This window comes from Pteropus medius, unplaced genomic scaffold (assembly GCF_902729225.1).
Source record: "Pteropus medius unplaced genomic scaffold, Ma_sr-lr_union100, whole genome shotgun sequence".
Classification (NCBI taxonomy): Eukaryota; Metazoa; Chordata; class Mammalia; order Chiroptera; family Pteropodidae; genus Pteropus; species Pteropus medius.
In genome coordinates this window covers 5,428,225-5,449,237 of record NW_024343733.1, presented here as the reverse complement: position 1 = coordinate 5,449,237, position 21,013 = coordinate 5,428,225, and the positions used below count along the sequence as shown (strand labels likewise).

Below are 21,013 nucleotides of genomic sequence, written 5' to 3'. Positions count from 1 at the left end.
TCTACATTTACGGAAATTATTATATATTATTTGTGAATCAGATCTGTTGAGTTTCCATCTCCATTGTCTTTATTTCAAGTTTCTTAGAAAATTGCTTTGGAATATTTTTGTTAGTGAACACAGTTGGATCTTACTGCCTGGAGATTTGGGTGTTGAGCTGAGATGTGCCATTGACCTTCTGTGTGACTTAGATCACGCACTTCACCTTATTAGAATCTCAAAGAATGTCAGACGGCTAACACTTCCAACCTGTCATATTCAGCCCTCACGAAAATAGTTGTAAGGAGATTATAAACAAAGCACATTCGTGATAGCATGTTAAGTGATAATCAGCCCCATTAGCAGTTGGAAACCCATAGGAGATAGCCCTTTTTGAGATTTATGTAGGAATGAAAAGATTTTCTTTCTTTTCCACAAGAGGAACAACTTAGATTTTTATTTTCATTTTATTTACCCCCTGCTTCTGCAAGTGTGTGTGTATGCCCTGGGCAGCTAGATGGGGTGAGTTGGATTGAAACAGTTTTATGTTTAAGCCTCTTATGAGAAGTGGGATTAGAAGGAGGAAGACAATGGCTTTCTTACTTTCTTCTCATCTGCTTTCTGCTTGTAAAATAATCTGCTAGATTAATTCTTTTCTTTTTTTAAACTCTGTCTCTCCAAATGTGACTGACCCTTCTGTCTCCTAGTCATTTTCTTACTGTCTCTTCCTGAACTGGTGTATTTTTACCTGTCAATACGGTAAAATGAACTAAAGTTTAGAACTGGGGCCTTGTCAGATGATGTACTTACTGCAGGCACCCTGGACTCCTAGAGCATGATTCCACTTTTAGTATCTTATCCAGATTAATTAGCTGGTTGTGAATTGCCCCCAGAGGAGAGTGAAAGCATCTTGCAAAATCCTTATCAGGATGTGTGAGATTATATGTTGAACAGGTTTAATGTGCTTGGAGGGCGATAGCTAATGGAAAGTTAGTAGCTATTGTCATGAAAAGTCTTTGTTAATTACCATTACTGTAGCAGGAAATGTACAAAAAGCAAGCTCGGGGGTATTTTTCCTTAAAATTTAGAAAATTTACAAAACGATGATTATAAATATGTATAATCACCTGTCTGTTATGGGGCAAGAACTGGGGAATTATCTGACTTCAATAAGGCTAATCATGAGTTCAAATATGAGGCATTGACAATTTACACCCTTTGCTGGGTGGTGCTGATAAACATGACCCAGTCAAGTTCAACTCTTTGGTTATGAGCAAGTGACCAAGCCCTGTGAGCTATAAACAAGAAGAACTGAATATTCCCAAACAACCTGGTGCGATGATAAAATAAAGCCCAATAAGTGCAAATGAAACATATTTGAGGATTGTGTGTTAATGGTTCTGCAGGGTAATTTGGCATAAAGGGCAAGCGTTTAATCAATGATACAGTGGCATTACCAACACCTAGTTAAATCAAGATGTTATAGTTTTTCTTCTCTTGTTTTGATATTTAAAAGATAATTTATTTCTCATTTTCAGTATGGAGGGTTTTTACCAAAACCTTGCAGTTTAATCCTGATCTTGTGCTGAGCTCATTAACATTTACACACACATGAAAAGACGGAGTCTTGCTCAGGCTTCCCAGCATCAAGGCTTCCTCTTGACTTAAGCTACTTTCAGTTCCTCAAGCTTAAGGCGCCCTGTCTTAGACCAAATATTTTCTCCTTTTTCTTTGCTGTTGTCCATCAATACAGGCCTGTGGGTTTCCTGGGTGGTGTGGTCATCCAGCTTTGCCAAATGGGTACTTGGAATGGAAATCCTATTGTCCAAAGCAATGGATGACTGGTGTCACACTGCTTTCTGAGTTTAGGGATAGGAAACACCTATGGTGGGCCCAAGGGAGCGAGTGAAAAGAGGGGGAGTAAGGAGAATGAGCCTGTTTCCTATAACAATGGGTCTTTGGGGCACAGGAATGGACAAGATTAAAATTACAGGCTGGAAGAGCTTGGGTCTTCATCATAGGGAAAAGGATACCTCCCATTGTCCTCTCTAAACATTCACTTTCCTCTCAATTCCCAGTCAAAGCAAAGCAAGTTTACTGTCTTGATATAAATCCCAGCATTCAAGCCTTATGGTCTTGCCTTTAAAATTTCTTGGCTCACTCAGGGGCACTTAACATCCTTTAATGGGGAGAAAGTGCTTTTGTGCCATGTAACTGCTGATGTGGGAGAAACCTTTTTAGATGTAGGGTTATTGGACAACTGGTCAGCATAGTACATGACTAACATCAGGCCCTTTCAGTTTTATAGGGAAGAGAGAGAATTATCCTTAAACTTCAGATTTCATGGCTCAATAACTCTTCACAGTTTTGAAGACTCAAAGGGTTGCCAGCTTACTAGGTTGCCTAGGAAGGGGTAGGGGTGAGGGGCAGAAAACCTACTTCTGTCAAGAGCATCATTTCACGAAACAGAGAACATTGAAATACTAAAACAGCCAGAAGGACAAATTATCAGAAGAAAGAACAGTTTTTTAAACAGACCATATTTAATTTTATAAAAAGACTTCCTACATTGTCCTAACCTTTCTTTGCTGAGGTCAAGTGCTTGGGCGCCACTGGATTGGAGAGTCCTGGTTTCTGAACAGTGGGGAGGGAACCAAGGAACAGGAGTTGGGAGTGAGGAAAATGAACACATTACCATTTGACCTCTGCTAGAAGCTATTTATAATATCTTGCCCTGTGGGTGGGTCAATTCAGAATGTCGATTCCAAATAGTTAAACTTGAGATATAACACATGTTTGTAATATTGTGTTGACAGCTAGCTGCCCATTTTTCAGTAATGGGTAGATTGATCTTATAGTCATTTTAAGATTTATTATCATTTTGCCGTTTTCATAAGTAAGAGTTCTATCATATCAGTAACGTGTATCAGGAAATATATCTTCATTCCAGGTATATACCCCACACTAATTTGTGTAACCAAAGGGTGTACATCAACAACTCTTTCTCCTTTGCCTTTGGATTATATTATGTGCTTTTTGTCTTTTTCTTTTTTTTTAATTAGTAAATCATTTGCATTGCCTGACACTGTGCCACTTGACAGAAGGTTTAAGTGCCTGGGAGAATAATAATCAGTGGCAAATCAGCTTGTGTCTGAAATGTGGCTGTTGGCAATCTATCTGAGGATAATTGAAAGTTTGCTGTGTTCATTTCATTTACGGGTTTCTAGGTGAATGCCAAACTCCCGATTGGGACCCCAGATTACATGGCCCCTGAAGTGTTGACCGTGATGAATGGGGATGGGAAAGGTGTCTACAGTCCTGACTGCGACTGGTGGTCAGTGGGAGTTATCGCGTATGAGATGGTTTATGGAAGGTCCCCATTCACTGAGGGAACCTCAGCCAGAACCTTTAACAACATCATGAATTTCCAGGTAAAGAGCCTAACTCGTAGATTTAGAAGTAATACTGAGAAATGTCATTCAAAAGTTGTGCAAATGAATGTTTATAATCTAAACCAGCAGTTTTGGTTAATAACAATAGCAAATACTTATATTAGCCCTCACTTTCTGCCAAAAGCTGTTCTAAACACTTTAATTATATTTTATTGACTTTCAGCTGCCAGTAATTAATTGTAAGCCTACGCCATTATTTTATGTACCATTAAAAAGTAAAAACTGCTGCCAATGAATTTGATATTTGATTGATTATAAAATGCATTTTGATTTTAGTACTATTAAATGTGAATAAATGCGAGTCTTAGAATTGATGAAATGTAGTTTATTAACTTGGCAAATTGTCCAAAAACACTATGAGGTAGATATTATTATTATTTTCAATTTACAGACATAGAAACCAAAGCACAGAGTGGTTAAGTAACCTGCCCAAAATAATACAGGCAGTCTGGCTTTGAAGTCCATGCTTTTGATATTAGGCTATGTACTTTTTCTTAGTACTAACAGCTCTCAAATATGATTGAGGACATGAATTAAAAATACAGTAATATATATATAAAGTAGAATTTAAACCTTTTCTAATAACTGACTTTCTACTATGTTAAGGCCATTTCTTAAGGATATAATAAATATGTATGTTTTAGTTTCAACCAAAAGGAAAAAGAGAACTTATTTCACAGATTTTTATATCTCGCCCAGTTTCATCTTTCTGGAATGCTCAATACATATTTTTATGTGTATAACACATATTTTATATGCTTAATACATACATATATTCCTTGTTATTCTTGAGTCTCCTCTTGAGTTAAAGTTTCCCCTTAGATGATTCTCAGGGCTAATTTTTTTCCTTCATTTCAGTCCACTCATTCAGCCATGAGTGAATTGCACTATCTGAGGATAAACCTGTTAGGCACCAGGTTTACAGTGATGAACAAGAAGGGAAAGGCTCTCCCTGCCTTCTTTCTCCATCATCATACAGATGTCAAAATACATTGCACATGCGCCAAAGCAGAGTACAGAGGGAGCACGTAAGAGGCAGTGATAGGGTAGAGAAGGTAGGCAGGGAAGAAGGGGTCGAGTTGAGGAGGGTGTTCTAGCAGACAGAGCATCATGACTGTTCAGGCAGCTTTAAATAGCTCATCATTGTTGGACAGCAAGGAGTGAGATGGGGAGCCTAGCTAGACAAGACGAAGACGGGAACAGGGGTCAAGTCATAAAAACTGTTGAACCCGTGCAAAGGAACTAGACCTACTGATGTGAACAGGCCATTTATTTTGGGAACGTGCCTTTGGTTCAAAGTTAAGTGGGCATAAAACTTCCTTCTTTAAAAAAAAAAAAAAAAGAAACTTGAGTATATGAGAGATACTTTCTTAACTTTGGGGCATGTGAAGCCAAATTTGCAAAAGAAATCATTGTTTTATTTTTTTGGAATAGCGGTTTTTGAAGTTTCCAGATGACCCCAAAGTTAGCAGTGAATTGCTGGATCTGATTCAAAGTTTGTTGTGTGGCCAGAAAGAGAGACTGAAGTTTGAAGGCCTTTGCTGCCATCCTTTCTTCTCAAAAATCGACTGGGATAACATTCGTAACTGTAAGTAGAGCTGCCTTCCTTCAATTCTGGTGTTGGGATTAAGAAACATTTAAGAATGATTTGAAATTATTCTGGCCCACAGAAGCTGGTATAAAATATATAAATAAGGGCTTTAATTATCTACACAAATAGAAAAGGCTAATGATGTAGCATAGCTGTCTGAGTAATAATTTTGCTTTAAAATTGTTTGCACAGAACTAGGTCATTTATCAAACTCTGTGTTTATGTGGCCTTTTAGAATGTTATCCCTCAGTAAGTCAGAGAGATGGAGTTCAAAGGCTGTCATCTGGTTTGGTGGAGTTTCTTCCCAGAGGAAAAGCAGACCTAGGTATTTCATTTACAGATTAGGAAAAAGACTCAGAGGTTAGGCAAAGTGCCCAGGTTGCTTAGTCAATGGCCAAGCCTGCACTAAAACCATAAATGCCTCGCAGCGTTCATTTGTTTTCCTCTAAAATTTTTGTCTTTGCTCACAAGCATGTAAAATCTATAATGTGCACACACAGTGGATTCATGCATACATCAGCTTGTAATCAATTAGTGCAAACTAAATTCCTTAAAAACAAAGACCTGGTTTATTGTCAACAGAACTTAAACGCTTGGTTTTTTACAAATTAGTAATTTTTTAACCATTTTTTAAAATTCTTGATGTGTTATTGGTTGAATGTTCTTTAGTGACCTGACCCAATGATTAGTATATATTACAGCCAGTAGGAAAGCAGTTGGCTGGTTTAAGTGTGGGTTTTATTTTTGGTGATGAGGGGAGGTGGGAAAATGAAACCCATTTCTAGGTGTCAAAACCAGGCTTCTAGTTGGCATTGTGTTATAATTATAACCTCTCGCACCTTCAGCTAGAATGTGCGAGTTGGGTTAAAATCCAGTATAGTCCGGTCGAAAGCCCTTTTGATGGTTCCTCTAACCTGCCAAAATATTTAGGTAGGCTGCATTTCCATAAATCTGGGCAATTTTTTTTCTTCTGGTAGCCAGCTTGTTTTATTTTTCTAATCTTTAGGCATCAAACCCCAGATCTCTAAGGTTCAGCGCTTTTAATCAGTAATATATTTTCAGTGCAGTCTTCCTTTTTGCTTTTAGAAAGATTTCGTACAGTTTCTTTTAGATGCTGTTCAAACACTTAATCTTCTCTTGCCTTGCCTTTTTATCTCTGCAATCTTGAATAAGCAGTTAATTTTTTATGCACGCACTTGCTAATTATATATATCTCCACTCAAGTCAGTGAAGGGTGATTAATTACCTGAGTAACTTTATTTCGTGTTTTGGTAAACCTTGCCTTTTTAGTGTTGTGTCAGAATTCTCAGATTTTGTCCTAGTTTTTTCCTTTCAGGCTGTTTATAGGTTTTAGGCTTATTGGGTTTACAAGTATAATCACTGTTCTGTAAATTATATCATTCCCGTGGAGGTTATATGTTGTCTGTCCTTCATGAGGCCCATCTTTTGAAGGCCATGGTTATCTTCCCTATGAGATGATTTTTGATGGATCACTGTAGTCTAGGTCATCTTCACACTCGTTGTGGCCATACTCAACTCACTGTGCCTTCTTTGGCTATCTTAATTTTTCCATATCTTAATAACTATCCACTTAGTTTTTTCTTATTTTTACTACATCCCCACCCCCACCCACCCACCCATATTTGTATCAGGGAATTTTCCTCATCCAACCGAATCCTGATTTTTTTTTTAAATTTATTTTTTAAAGTAAACGTTATATATATTCAAAGTATGCAACATGGTGATTTGATATATACATGGTGAAATGATTACTCTAGTCAAGTTAATTAACATATCCATGTCCTCATATAGTTCCTTTTTCCTTTTTTCTTTTTTTTTCCATGATGAGAGTACCTGAAATCTACTCCCTTAGCCAATTTCCGGTCATAAGTTCAGAATCGTTAACTGCAGTCAGCATGCTATGCATTAGATCTCTAGACTTACTCATCCTACATAACTCCTACTTCACGCCTTTGACCAGCACCTCCCATCTCCCTCCATCTCTCCACCACTGGAAAGCAGCGTTCTACTCTCTGCTTCTGTGTAGTCGACTTCTTAAGATTCCACATGTAAGTGGGATCACGCAGCTATTTTCTTTCTGTGCTTGTCTTATTTCCCTTATAATGTTCTCCATGTTGCAAGGTTCATCCATGTTGCAAATGGCAGGATTTCCGTTTTTTTTTTTTTAATTTTTTTTCCTTCTTTTTTAAGACTAATATTCCATTGTATATATACACCACAGCTTCTTTACCCAGTCACCCATTGAAGGACACTCAGTCATTTCCATATCTTGGCTATTATGAATAATGCTCTCATGAACATGGGAGCACAGGCATCTCTTTGAGGTGCTGATTTCATTTTCTTTGGGTATATAACCAAAAGAAGGATGGCCGGATCCTAGGGTAGCTCCATTTTCAGTTTTTTTTTCGAGCAACCTCTACTGTTTTTGATAGTGGCTGTACCAGTTGACCTTCCCACCAACAGGGCACAAAGGTCCCCTTTTCTCCACTCGTTATCTCTTGTCTTTTTGATGTTAGCTATCTTACCAGGTATGAAGTGATATCTCATTGTGGTTTTGATTTGTGTTTCCCTGGCGATTACTGATATCGAGCACCTTTTCATATACCCGTTGGCCATTCGTATGTCTTCTTTAGAAAAATGTCTTTTCACGTCCTTTGCGCAGATTCTTGATTCTTAAAACCTGATGGTTTGAATAGACTTAGAACTCCCAGTATTAGACTTAGAACTCTCAGAAGAGTCATGAAATATGTTTGCTTTAAAAAAAATTCTTTTAATTTGAATGGACTTTATTTTGGAATAATATTAGATTTATAGAAAGGTTGCGAAGACATTTCTGAGAGTTCTCACATACCCTCCTCCCAGTTTCTGCTAATGTTAACATCCTACATAACTGTGCCAAACTAAGATTGATATTGGCATAGTACTATTAATTAAACTTCAGACTTAATTCTGATTTCACCAGTGTCCCCACTCATGTCCCTTTTCTTTCCCAGGAACAGAATCCAGGGTACCATATTGCAATTAGAGCGTTTGCGGTTGGTTTGGGGAGTAATACCTAGTGTAGCTCAGCCAGCGGGTGGGATCCTCTGTCCCACTGAGGATTGGTAGTGCCTTTTCGTGGAGCTTTCGTGACATCCCTGACTATGCAGAGAGCCATGGTATTAATTTCAATGTCTCCTAGCAGATTTTCCTGTTTTTCACCAACTCTGCTCCCTGAATATTTGCAATCAACTCATGTTTTTGTGATTGAAAACACTGCTAGACTCTGTGCTATTTGAGCTTTCTCCCAACTAAGTAACTCTAACGGAAGTTATACATTTGTGTAGTCCTTTTTTTTTCATAAACACATGTTGAGTGACTTTCATCAACCAAAATACTTGAAGCTGTTAAGTTTCCCACGTTTATGGTCGCTGCTTAAATGCCTTGTGGTTCCAAGCTGTCGAATATTCCACTTTCCATACACAAGATTGTCCCTTGACGAAAGCAACATTAACCTCTCTCCTGTTTCACCCCTAATTCTTCTTTTTCTTGTTGTAACCAAAGAAAGAATACCACTTAACGCAGCAGGTAATAATCTTCTAAAACTCATTATCTCAAGAGGTGGTCCTGGCAGGATATATAAATGCAATTTTAGAAAAGTCTGGGTAAACGTATGAATGACAGAGTTGGGAATGGCTACTGAGAGAAACTTGGACATGTCTTAGCTTTGACACTGAGGTCAGATGGAGCATCTGTGCCCTCCTGGGTCCTACCTCTTGGGGTTCATGTGGGCAACATCACACAAACCAGGAATCTGACCCAGTTCAGGAATGCTTATTCTCCCAGCAAGTCAAAAGCTCTGTGATGAGTTACTGCCACACTCTTGGGTCTCTGGGCACCCATTACCCTGATGCTTCATTCCCAGCCTCACACGATGAGATGTAGGGTTGGGTTTTCAGCTGCTTATTACGATCATTATTTCAAAGCTGCTTTCCAGGTTTCAGTAGGGGGCTCTTGAAGCGTACTTGTGGCCCTGAGCTGTGCAGTCCTGGTGATGTTTCAGGTATGGGCCAGGGTCTAGTTGTATCTAGGCTGATTTTCTGGGCTCTGGAAAGCCAAAGCCAATCAGAGCTTCTCTTTCATGCCTTTGGGGTTAACGTTTACCTTTCCTGGCATTGTGCACCTGCTCCTGTCAATGGGAAAGTTTTGCTGTCTGGTGCTCTCTTCTAAGTAACATCTTTTTTTAAATAGCTCCCCACCAAAGGCATAGTGATGTCAATGGAACCAGCACGCCTATACCTTTCATCCAAGACTGCCATGACTTGACAGTGAGAAATGTAAAATGCATGTGTTGATTATGGATTATTTCTTAGAACATTTGATACTCTAGAGAACTCGTATTGTCTGTTACTTATGACATGGGCTTTTTCTTTTGAATTGTCTTCCTTTCACCATTCTCAGAAAGGCGCAGGCCTTGCAAAATTATTTTGGGTTGAGATTTGCATGATTCTAGAGCTATTGTGCATGCCTTAGCATAAGTAATTGTGATTGGTAATAATGTTTATAATGATGACGTGATAAACCATATGACATTAGAGGGTGGTTTAATCTCTGTGTCTATTTAAGCACATTTGGAATTGTAGTAATTTTTGAATCTATAAGATTCATCATAATTTGAGTATCTGCAGTGTGCTGAGTGCTACATTGGGTGCTGTAGCTCTGTAGATGAACAAATTTTGATACAGCCCTGCCTTCAGGAGTAGTTATAGGTCCTTTGCTTAAATAGAGCTGTGGTCCTGTTAAATTGCTGTACCTCAAAGTGATAGTTTAATCCTAGGTAGGTCGCCCACTGGCTTCTGAACCACATATGCTTGATTTTAAACAAAATACAGACTATGACCCAGTGACCCCTTCCCTCCATACTGCATGATATTCTTTCTGCTGATCTGTTATCCTCCCCACACCTTAGATCTAGCCTGGGAAAGGACAATGTTGGATCAATGACTCACCTCTAAAATAGAGATTTATAGTCTCAGGATGAATTGAGAAGCCTCGGTTCATGTGTTCGGTTTATTTAGAACAAAGTCTCTCAATCTTGGCAGTATTGACATCTGCGACCAGGTAATTCTTTGTTGTGGGGACTGTTGTGTGAATTGAAGGAGGTTTAGCAGCACCCTGGCCTTTAGCCATGATGCCATAGCACCCTCCCCTCTGCAGTTGTTACAACCAAAAATGTCTCCAGATATTGCCCAGTGTCCCTTGGGGGACACAATTGCCCCCAGTTGAGAACCATTGATTTAGAAGAATTGACAAAGGTTGTTACCAGGAAAGAATATTACAGTAATCAGAATCCCTCCAGACTGCCATTGCTGACAAGCAGTGGCACCATTCATTGCCTTGATACTCAGAATGTGGTCCATGGACCAGCAACATCTGCATCACCTGGGAGCTTGTTAGAGATGCAGAGCCTCAAGCCCCACCCCAGACCTGCTGACTAGAAGCTGCATTTTAATAAGATCCCCAGGAATAAGATTCCCAGGTGTATTAGCATTTGAGAAACCCTGCAGGAGGAGAAAATTAGGTCTGTCAGCTGTAGAGTTTCTGACTCATCTTTATGGGGTCTTCCTGGTTTTGTCCTCTGAGCGCAGGGTAAGGGAAGACTGCTTTTCAGCTAAGGACTTCTTTCATTGGTGGATAGAATTGCTTAGAAACGCCTGGTTTTAGACTCTGCTTTTGAGGAATTTAAAGGTTTTCTCTCAGGTAGAATTTACATCCTTCATATCTTTCACGATGGTGGTTTAACTTAATTTCCACCTGCTGATAGCAAATAGGTAGTTGTAAAATGGCATATGTATGCCTCTCCACACCCCAGCTTACTGTTGTCCTTTATTTACTTTTGATTAAGGATGGGTTAAGTTTTCATCATTAATACTTTTTACATGTGGCTTATACTGCTGTGCCATTTATCGAGCACCTACTATGTGCTAAGGGCTCTGCAGAGTACTTTATGCATATTGTCCCATTTACTCTTCCCCAAATCTCTGTGAGACAGGTACTATTTTTGGTCCTACAGTACAGTTGAGGATCCTGAGGCCTAAAGAGATGAAGCCACTTGGCGAAGGTTGCAGAGCCAATAGTTGGCAATGGCAGGAGTCAGACTCAGGTCTTTCTGACTCCAAGTTCTCTTAGCTTTTATTTATTTGAATAAGTAGTACAGTCCATGGTAAAAAAATTCAAGCGACATGAAAAGTTATACGATGAAAAATGTCTCCTCACCACACGCCTAGTGCCTCTCCCTAAAGTGAACCACTGTTGCCAATTTCTTGTGTAGCCTTACATAATATTCTCCGCTTACATAAATACTAGCACAGCCTGTATTCATAACATCATTGTTATACTGCCTCCCAAGAATTGAGGAGTTTTTATTGTTAGGTTATTTTTCTGTATCATTGAATAAATGAGGGAGAAGCCTTTGTGGAAACCCTATCGTGTTTATCCTTTGAATTTGCCACTCTGACATTGATTTCTAATGAGCAGTGCTCTCTTCTCAAATGAAAACCCCTTATGGTTTTAATATGAATATTTTAGTTATTTTCATGTTCTGCTTTTCAAATAGCATTATCTTGATGGCTCGGGCATAGTGTGTGTGCGTGTGTGTGTGTGTGTGTGTGTATATGTGTGTATGCACGCCTTTTTAAGGTCTGTTTGTTTTGGAGCTCCTGTCATTTGAGCCGGCATCTGGCGATGTTTTGTTTTATAAACTAGGTCGAGGAGGGTGGTAGATGTACTTCTCTGTAAGCCTTGGTTGGCCCTTGTATGTATCTCCCTGTCACACACCCACCCAGTCACTTCAGGGGAAGGAGGAAGTAAGGAAAAGGAGCCGGGGCTGTTTGGGGAAGTAGCATGAGGAGGGTAGAAAGAGGGAGGATGATACAGTAGTGATGGCAGAGATGTAGCCGACTGGACCAGGAGCACATGGGCACCACCTGCTAAAACATAAAAAGGGAATAATGGATATATGTGGTCACTAGCTCATAGGCTCTTATGTGATATACAAGTGAATATGTGTGTCTTAGGGGCTAGTCCTGTTTTTAGAGAGTACGTTGTTGAAAGTAGAAAATAGACAAAAAGAGCTAAATGCTTACGAATTAAGATTATAGAATCTCCCCCCTCTAGTGTGAATTTAGAAGCTACATCCAGAGATGTTAAACATATGTAATAACTTACTTTATTCCAAGATAAATTGAAATGCCTTATTTTAGCAATGATTGCAATATCAGAAGGATAAAGATAAATGTAGAAATCTGGATGAAGAGAGAATCAGAGTAAGGAAATGAAGTCAGAGTTAAAGGTAAAAACAAACAAGTTCATCGTCAAGTTGCTAGAAGAGGACAGATTTGGGACTCTCAGCCTCCTAGTGGCCAAAGCAAAAAGGAGAATGTGAACAGTTACAAGAGGCTCAGATCCATGAGGAAAAAATCTGGGATGGTTTGCTCAGAGAAGACTTGATTGTCTGATTACTGAGCCCTGGGGAATTTCATCACTGTGTTCCCCACAAATAGGATCCCTTGTGACATGGTAAACGACATCCCTCTAATACATGCCCGAGGGATTTCCCTGTGATTCTTCTTATAGAGCCTCTTAATGTAAGCCAACAGTGCAATGCTAAATTCCAGTTTGGTAAGTCAATTCTAAATGAGGTAAATTAATGCCTTACCTGGGAGAAGATGGGAAAGAGGAAATAGGTTTGTAGAGAAAGCCCCTAAATTGAAGTCCTCAACCCTTAAATTGTCATTTGCCAGACCCTCCACTACCAAGGAAATATGGAAATGATTTGGCCAAAGATTCAAAATTATATTAAACATCTGGGACTATATTCAGCAGCCAACTTTCTAATCAGTTCTGTGAAGTGTGGTGATTGCATTTACATTCATTTTCTGAGCGCGAAGTTAGGATAGAACTAAAGAGGGCGGTTGGCAGGCATCGAAAGAGATTAAAACATAGGACGACGAGTAAGGAGGTCCAGGTGGTTCATGACTGAGGGTTTGGAAATGATTTTCAGTGTCTCACTTCAGAGAAAAGTGTGGCCAACTCTGTTGATCCCTGGTGACAGAAAGGAAAGGATAGCATTCAACTACAGCATCGACACTTTGGGGTTCTAAGACCCACCCTTCCTGTCCTTCAAAATTCTGACTAACAATGGACACACACAAAGAACCGATAGCCAGGTAGGGACCAAAATAGCCACTGTATTCTTGGCAAGGCAGGTGCTCAATAACCTTTGATTCAGGGGTCTCTTACGTTCACCTCCACTGCTGAACAGAGGAGAACGGTGGGCCTTTCCTCGCGGCCGGGAGGCCTTGCCATGGTGGGCCTGGAGGAGTGGTCACTTGGCTGAGTTCATGCCACGTCTGGATGTAGGCAGGAAAACGGAAGTGTGAAGCCCGTGGTCCGATCAATGTCCATTCCCGTGAGTCAGATTGGCTCCTCCGTGCTTGTCCTTGGGAGAGGAGTGCATAAAAGGGTGACGCTAGATGTGTTCCTTAGGCCAGGAAGGGATTGGGGAGCAAATGTTCTCCCTCCCCAGTGGTTGAAAACAGCTTTACTGAGGAATTGACATACAGTAAGTACATGTATTTTAAACGGACAGTTTAAGTTTTGACATATGTATACACCTATGAAACCATCACCACAGTCAGGATAATAAACTTATCCATCCCCCTCAAAAGTTTCTTCACATCCCTTCCCTAGGACCAGTCCCTATCCCTTCCCATCTCCGGGCAGAGACTCATCTGCCTTCTGTCACTCTAGTTTGTATTTTCTAAACTTTATGTAAATTAAACATACAATACGTACTTGTTTAACAAAAAAACAAGGAAAAATATGTACTTATTTTGTCTGGCTTCTTTCATTCAACATAATTCTGAGATTCATCCATGTTGTAGGCTGTATGGTAGTTCACATCTTTTATTGCTATGTAGTCGTTCATTGTGTAGATGTACCACAGTTTGTTTATCCAGTCATCTGCCGATAGATATTTGGGTCATTTCTAGCTTTGGGCTCTTATGAAATATAGTTTCTGTGAACATGCATGTACATGTCTGTGGACATATGTGTTCATTTCTCTTGGGTAAGTACCTAGGAAGAGAATGGCCGGATCTTATGGTAGGTGTAAACTTTTTAAGAAAGTGCCAAATTTTTTCAAAGTAGTTGTACCATTTTACATTCCTCCACATCTTGCCAACACTCTGACAGTTGGATTTTAGTCACTCATTCTTGGAGTACAGTCAGCTGTGGAGATCGGCTTAATTTAAAACAAACAAACAAACAAAAAACTCCACTGGGTGAAGAAGTTGGGTCATTATTTTATAGAAGAGCCCCACATTTGTCTCTTTGCTTCATCAGTAGGGGATGGTGGTTTTGTGTTCATTGGTCAATTCTGGCCATTGCTACCCCCACTCCCACCCCCAGCTCATTATTCTGAATGTTGTTAAATATAGGGAAAGAACCAAGCATTTATCCTGCCTTCCTATTTGAACTATATATAGGTAACCAAGTTGTTCACGTGCTAATAAATGTAGAAAGAATGATACAATTAGAAAACCACCTTAATGAAATAATGGCTCTAAGCAGTGAGCATCAATGGCTGCTGAAACCATTAAGTGAAAGAGTGGAGGGATCAGGCCGATATCATCAGAACCCATGGATCATTCTTAACACCACAAGAAGGGAGATAAGCAGGCATTGTGTGCCTGCCCTCTAACGTCATGCAGTGGTAACTAGACACCTTCTTGCCAAAAGAATTGAATTGGAACATTCAGAAGGCCCTGAGTTTAACTGCCAGTTTATAGGAAACATGGGGGACAGAGAAACATGTTAAATGAGGTCTCAAGGATACAATCGACCAAGTCCAGAATGCGGGAAATTCTACAGCAATATGTGATCCAGTTTCTTATACCAATCAATGGCATTAAAAAGAAGGTGAGTGTTACAGATTAGGAGACACACCAAGAAAGTCAACATATGAACCTTGGTTGGATCCTGATTCAAACCAACCAACTGTAAAAGAGAGAGTTTTGAGACAAATGGAGACAGTCGAACACAAACATGGTGTTAGATAATGCAAAGAAGTTACTGTTAATTTTGTTGGGTGTGATGGCAGTATTGTGATAATTTTTCTTTTAAAGTCCTCCTCTGTGAAAAGCAGTGGTTCTCAACTGGGGGCAGTTTTGCCCTTCAGGGGACATTTGGCAATGTCCGGAGGCATTTTTGGTTGTCGTGACTTGTGGTGCTATTAGCCTCTAGTGCGCAGAGGTCAGGGATACTGCTGAACACCCGACAATACACGCAAAAGCCCCCTACAACAAAGCGTTCTGCAATTCCAAACGTAAGTAGTGCCACAGTTGAGGAACGTGTGTTAGAGACATCTTCTGTAGGAATTAGGGAGCACGCAAACAAGATAAGTAAGGACGGGGATGAGATGACAGGAGAACGGGAGTTGCTAGGTGTTGAAGCTGGTCGATGGGCACGTGGGAATTCATTTTTCTAGTCTGCTACTTTGGTGCGTGTGAAAGTTTTCATAATAAAAATTTTAAAATAAATTAAAAAAATGTCGAAGGAAAAGATACGACAGAGGTACGACATGAGGGCAGCAAAGATACGACATGAGGGCAGCAAAGAATGAATCTGACCTGATGTATTCTTGGACGTAGGTAATCGAGGGGGGGAGGATTCTGAAAGCGAAAGTTGTCGGGGCCTACAGCAAGCAGACCTGAGCGGGTAGAAGCCGATGATTTTGTTTAAATATGTTCCAGGGGCCTCCTCTTGGGCCCTAAACTGGATACAACCAAAGCAACTTTGCAGAGAAGTGCCGTCATCTCTTGTGGCAGTTTGAAAAGACTCTGCCTTTTGAGTGTTTTCAGCCTATGCAGGTGTTGCTTCAGTGGCTGAGTATCTAGACCGAGAGGGAGAGGAAAAGCAAAGTAAAACTAAGAGATTAGCAATCTGGTTCAAATGCCATCCAGAACTGAGGGGAAACACCTCTAAAAGTATAATTCTGTGTGAAAACATAAGTTGTTAACCAAGAACTCGATATTAAGCAGCCCAGTAGGAACATGGCTCTTGAGAGCGACGAGATTCAGGTAGAGCACACAGCTCTGCTGAGATCTCTCATCTGCCACCAGAGAGGAAATCTGCTTAGCTGTTGGCAGCCAGACCTTAGCATCCCTGAGATGGATTGATTGAAGCATACTTTAGTAACTCTGACTTCCTTATTCACTTACTTTGACGATACACTGTAAAAATTGATCACCGGCCAAATCAATATTACCTTAAAGTCTTTTTATGATTCTTGGGAAGCAAAGAGATGGGATAACTTTTAATTTACTTTATTGGAAACGATCTGATTCGTTTTCATTTTGAATTCCGGATCCAATGTGTTATTTAGATGAGTTATGTCTCATCACTTCCTACCTGGACGTGAGAAAGTAGGAGACCTGCCCTAGGGAATGTAATCTGATGTGGGCTAAATTACTGATGTATATTTAGTAACTAGCTCTCTTTGCCTATCCCCTAATTTATTCTCTTGGTTCATTCTCCTGGGACCTCTGATATTGGATACCTTTCTCTTTCTATTGTAACCTTTTCTCTCGGAGTAGTTGCCATCCTAAGCATTGGTCATGGATATTCCTGTGATCTCTGCTTTTGCATCAGTTGTCATATTTTCCCACTTCTTTCCATAGCCTGTCTCCTGTTAATCCACATCCTCTCTGTTTCTGTTATCACTTCCTTAGTATAGAATTTGTCATGTCGACTCTTGTAGACACGTCCTTTAAAGATTTCTAGCATCGACCTCTTCCGACCATCACTACTGAAACGATCGTATCATTCTCTGGCACTGACACCAACCCAGCACTCTAAAATTCTCTCTAGTAAGCCCTTCTGTCAGTCCAGTCCAGGGTTTCCCCCTTTCAAGGTTCAGCCAAAATTTCACCTTCGCTTACTTCCCAGCCTCATTACCCACAGCCTCTTGGGCTGCTGTTTTGTGGCTTTTCTAAAGTAGCACTCTTCTGCACTCCAGCCCACGAAAATACTATTTAACCAACTCTCAAGATTCAATCACCTCCATGACACTTTCCTACAGTAACATCATCACGACACAAATAGCTTCCTCTTTCCCCGTTTTGCAGTTTTGTGTTCTTAACATAGGTAAGCACGATCACATTGATGCCTCAGATTTTGAGAAACTGGAAGATAGCTAATTTTTTGATAGTCTTCCTTTTAGGTTTGAGCATAGCATCTAATTAATCAGTTAAATACTTTTTTTTTTTAAAGATGCGGGACATCATGGTAGATAGAACGAAATTGAAAATATTTTTGATTTTAATGTTATTAAATGCCCGCTGTGTTCTAGGCACAGTCTTGATTCATTATATCATTACACAATATTTATTTATGTGCCTTTGTCCTTTATGACACTGTGTTGGCAGTTATTCATCTTCTACTTCTGCCACACACAACTCAGCACTAATGTCTGTAACCCATAGTGATGATTAAAAGTCATAGGAGTTTTATGAGCTATATCTAGGCTCAGGATTTTTTTTTTTTTTAAATGTGTCAATTCCTTATGACTAAATTGGGTATTCTGAGTTTCCTAAAGTGGCTTATTGTATGAAATAACCCATTAAGTCTAAGAAATTATCCCATGTTATTCATTCATTCCTTTAATAAACTAGATATTAAACATTGAATAAGGACAACCAGGTACTGTTAGGTGTATATTGGTGAGCACACATAGTCTTTCCCCTCATGGAGCTTGTGTTCCAGTGAGGAAAGCAGATAATAAACACTATTAAAATTAGAAAACCTTTTATGTTTTTAGAATTGTGTGGTGTGCTGAAAAATTAAAGGTGGGAATTGGGTAAATGGATCTCATGTAAGCATGTTGGACAGAAGTAGGGCCAAAGGCTGAGTCTATTGGGTTCTCCTTTCCTTGTTTTTATTTTTTGAATATTTTTGAAAGCAATAATTCCCCCCTCCCCCCCAAATGCTTCTAATGAATGTCAGGATTTTAAAAAAGAGACTTATAGGAGAGGGATTAACTACAGCCCTTAAAATACCTCTTTGTTTCTGAAAGCCTTGTTTTGCCATCTCTCTTATAACTTACTAGTTTAGCCCCTACCACTAAGGAGAATGTGACCTGACATGACCTCAGAGAAGAGTGATTTATTTAAAAATATATAGGGAAAGAGTTTTTTTCTATTTTTCTTAGTGGCTTTTGACAATTAAAAATAGATCTTAATATATGGCTTCTTAGTTGGCGTTGTGGAGTGTGGTGGGTAAGTGGTGGGGGAGATGATGATTTCATAATACTATATCAGAAAATATTAATATAGGCACTCATTACCATATTTTTCAGACAGAACAATCTCCTCTTTTAAAGCCTCTTCATTTAACTCAAACATCAAGTAATTTCTTTGTGGCCTGTGTTATTCTAGGTGCTCTTTCTTTGCAAGAACCACTTCTAGTCATTTAATTATATATCTGTTCAATAAATATTTATTGTGCACCTACTATGTTCCTGGCACTGTGCTACGTTGTCAAGTGCAGTGTGTACTTCCATCAACATTGTTGCAAATCTAATGATTTCAATGACCTATTAATACCTTTTTCAGAGCAAAAAACACTACATTGATGAGGATCGAAACAGGGACATTTTCTGTTAGGTGCAGGAAAGGAGAATTAGCCCCTCAAGATAAATGTGGTCACATACTTTGTGGTCTTTTGACTTGACCAAATTTTACATAATCCTTTTTAAATGTGGCATTCAGACTTTGAGCGAGTTCTCTGGTGCTCCAATTAGATGTATATTGGACCTTCTCATTCTTTGTCTCTTGACCTCTAATGCCTTCTCTTTGTCTGTGTGTGTTGCATTCTTTATGAGCACTTTTCCAACTGTAGTGTGCTCATGAATCTTCTGCACATCTTGTTAAAGTCCGATGAGGGGGTCTGATTCTCTAGGCATGAGGCAGAGCCTGGGATTCTGCATTTCTGATCAACTCCCGGGTGATGCTGATGCTGCCGGTCTACACATTACACTTTGAGAAGCATGGTTCTATGTAATTTCTTCAGATCTGACCCCTAGTTCACCAATTTTCTCTTCAGCTGTGTCTAATCTTCTATTTAGCAAACTTTTAGCTTTAATAACAATATTTTCAGTTTTAAAAGTTCTATTTATGTCCTTTCAAATGTGCTTGGTCCTTTTTCGGAATATCTTTTTCGTTTTAAATTAGAATTTCTTCTCATCTTGATAATAAAGTTTATTTTATGGTCCATTTTAGATTATTTCTCTGTAATTTTTGGAGGGCTAATTTTCCCATTTATTATATCTGCTGCTGCTCCCTCGTGGTAGTTTTTGGGTGGTCTCTTTTTCCTTGTTACGTGTAGTTGTTGGTTTTTACTTTTTTCGTTGTGAACTTGTTTGCATCAGGGAGTGTGTGTGTGTGTGTGTGAGAAAGTGTGTGTGTGTGTGTGTGTGTGTGTCAGTCAATCTTGTGTGTTCTGGCTTGTGAAAGTGCCCCTACAAGTTGTTCTCCACTTGTGTCTGCTAGTACTCTAAGGGCTCAGTGATCCTGGACCAGTATTGATGTTAATTTCTTGCCTTGTAGTTCCCACACCATGCAGGCTAATATAAATGCAGACACCCTACCCGGAATACAGTTTTAGTAGCTGCCCTATTTCTTTCTTCCTATAGGGCCCTGGCCAAGGATGAGCATCCTCTTCACTTTCCGGTGGGTAGAGAATTTCTAGTTCTCTCCCACTTCTTCTTGGCTTCAGGTTGTGGTTCTCTTCCCTGCCCAAATGTCGCCCTTAGAAGCCCTTCTTTTAAGAGTTTCCTGTTATACTCTACTGACCACCTATCTGGAGGTTTACATTCTTAGCTTTTAATCGGTTCTGTGAATATCTCAGCTGTTACCAGCTGGCACATTTCATGTTGACTTCTCCTTGCTTTTATTGAAGATTATCTGGCCCTTTTTCTAATTTGGACCACATAGGCTAGCTTTGAGCATGATGGAGTTTTAAAGAGGAATCTTATTTTACAGTATGGAATTTAAAAATCATAATTATGTCACAGAGGGTGGCTCCTACCCCTATATTAATCATACTTTTCACTCAGAAATGAAATTCTATTTTCGTCTCCTAGAGATAGATTAGTATACCGTGGAAAAGGAATTAAACTTGTTAGGAATTAAATGCTATAATACGATTAACACAAACTTTCACATGAGTGTTTGTGTCTTGCACAGGAAAGAAGAATATTCAGTGCAGATTCTGCTGTATCTCACTAGACTTTAATAATTGTAGGATCTGTCATAACGATGTATCTCACATGAGCAATAAGAGTAATAGCAGGTAATCTTTATGGAGTATTTATTGTATGCTAAGAATTGTGCTAAGCACTTCATATAGACTTTTTCACTTAAACCTTCAAACAGCCCCTTGAGGAAGTTATTTCTGTATTAAAACTGAGGCTCAGAGAAGTTAAGTGACTTTTCCAGGGTTATGGAGCTGGTAAGTGGTGGAGCTGAGATTTGAACCCACTCAGATTCCAAAGTATGTGCCATTAACTACAGTGCTTCCATATTATTATCATCTGCAAATCTCTCTTCATACATTTCCCAGTCTTTATCTGAGTTTCTTTATTTTGGGATGGGAACCTTCTCTTTTTGATCCTTATGAAATGTCATTAACTTTAGAATTTTTCTTTCTGCATAAAAAAAGGTATTGGGTAATAGAAATCAGATTGGATTTGAGGCTATGTTGATGGAAGTACACATGGGATGTAGACTGAAGCATTCAGTGTAATTTTTCTTTCCATCAGCTAATTCTTAAAGTATTAAGCAAGTAGATTCCAATACTAATAGCAACGATGTGAATTCTCTTGAGAGCTTGGAGGTGTTAAATAATTTTCTAGTGATGCACATTTTATACG

The 21,013-nt window shown here is 39.4% G+C and overlaps 1 protein-coding gene across 12 annotated transcripts in view; it reads left to right on the top strand.

The window, feature by feature from the left end:
• CIT (citron rho-interacting serine/threonine kinase) overlaps nt 1–21,013 on the top strand; it is a 145,766-nt gene that overhangs the window by 30,995 nt on the left and 93,758 nt on the right. For all 12 annotated transcript variants that reach the window (XM_039868284.1, XM_039868285.1, XM_039868280.1 and 9 more), the window contains 2 exons: nt 3,207–3,410; nt 4,866–5,019. In XM_039868284.1, coding sequence (XP_039724218.1) covers nt 3,207–3,410; nt 4,866–5,019 — 358 coding nt within the window. The remainder of the gene's footprint in view (nt 1–3,206; nt 3,411–4,865; nt 5,020–21,013) is intronic.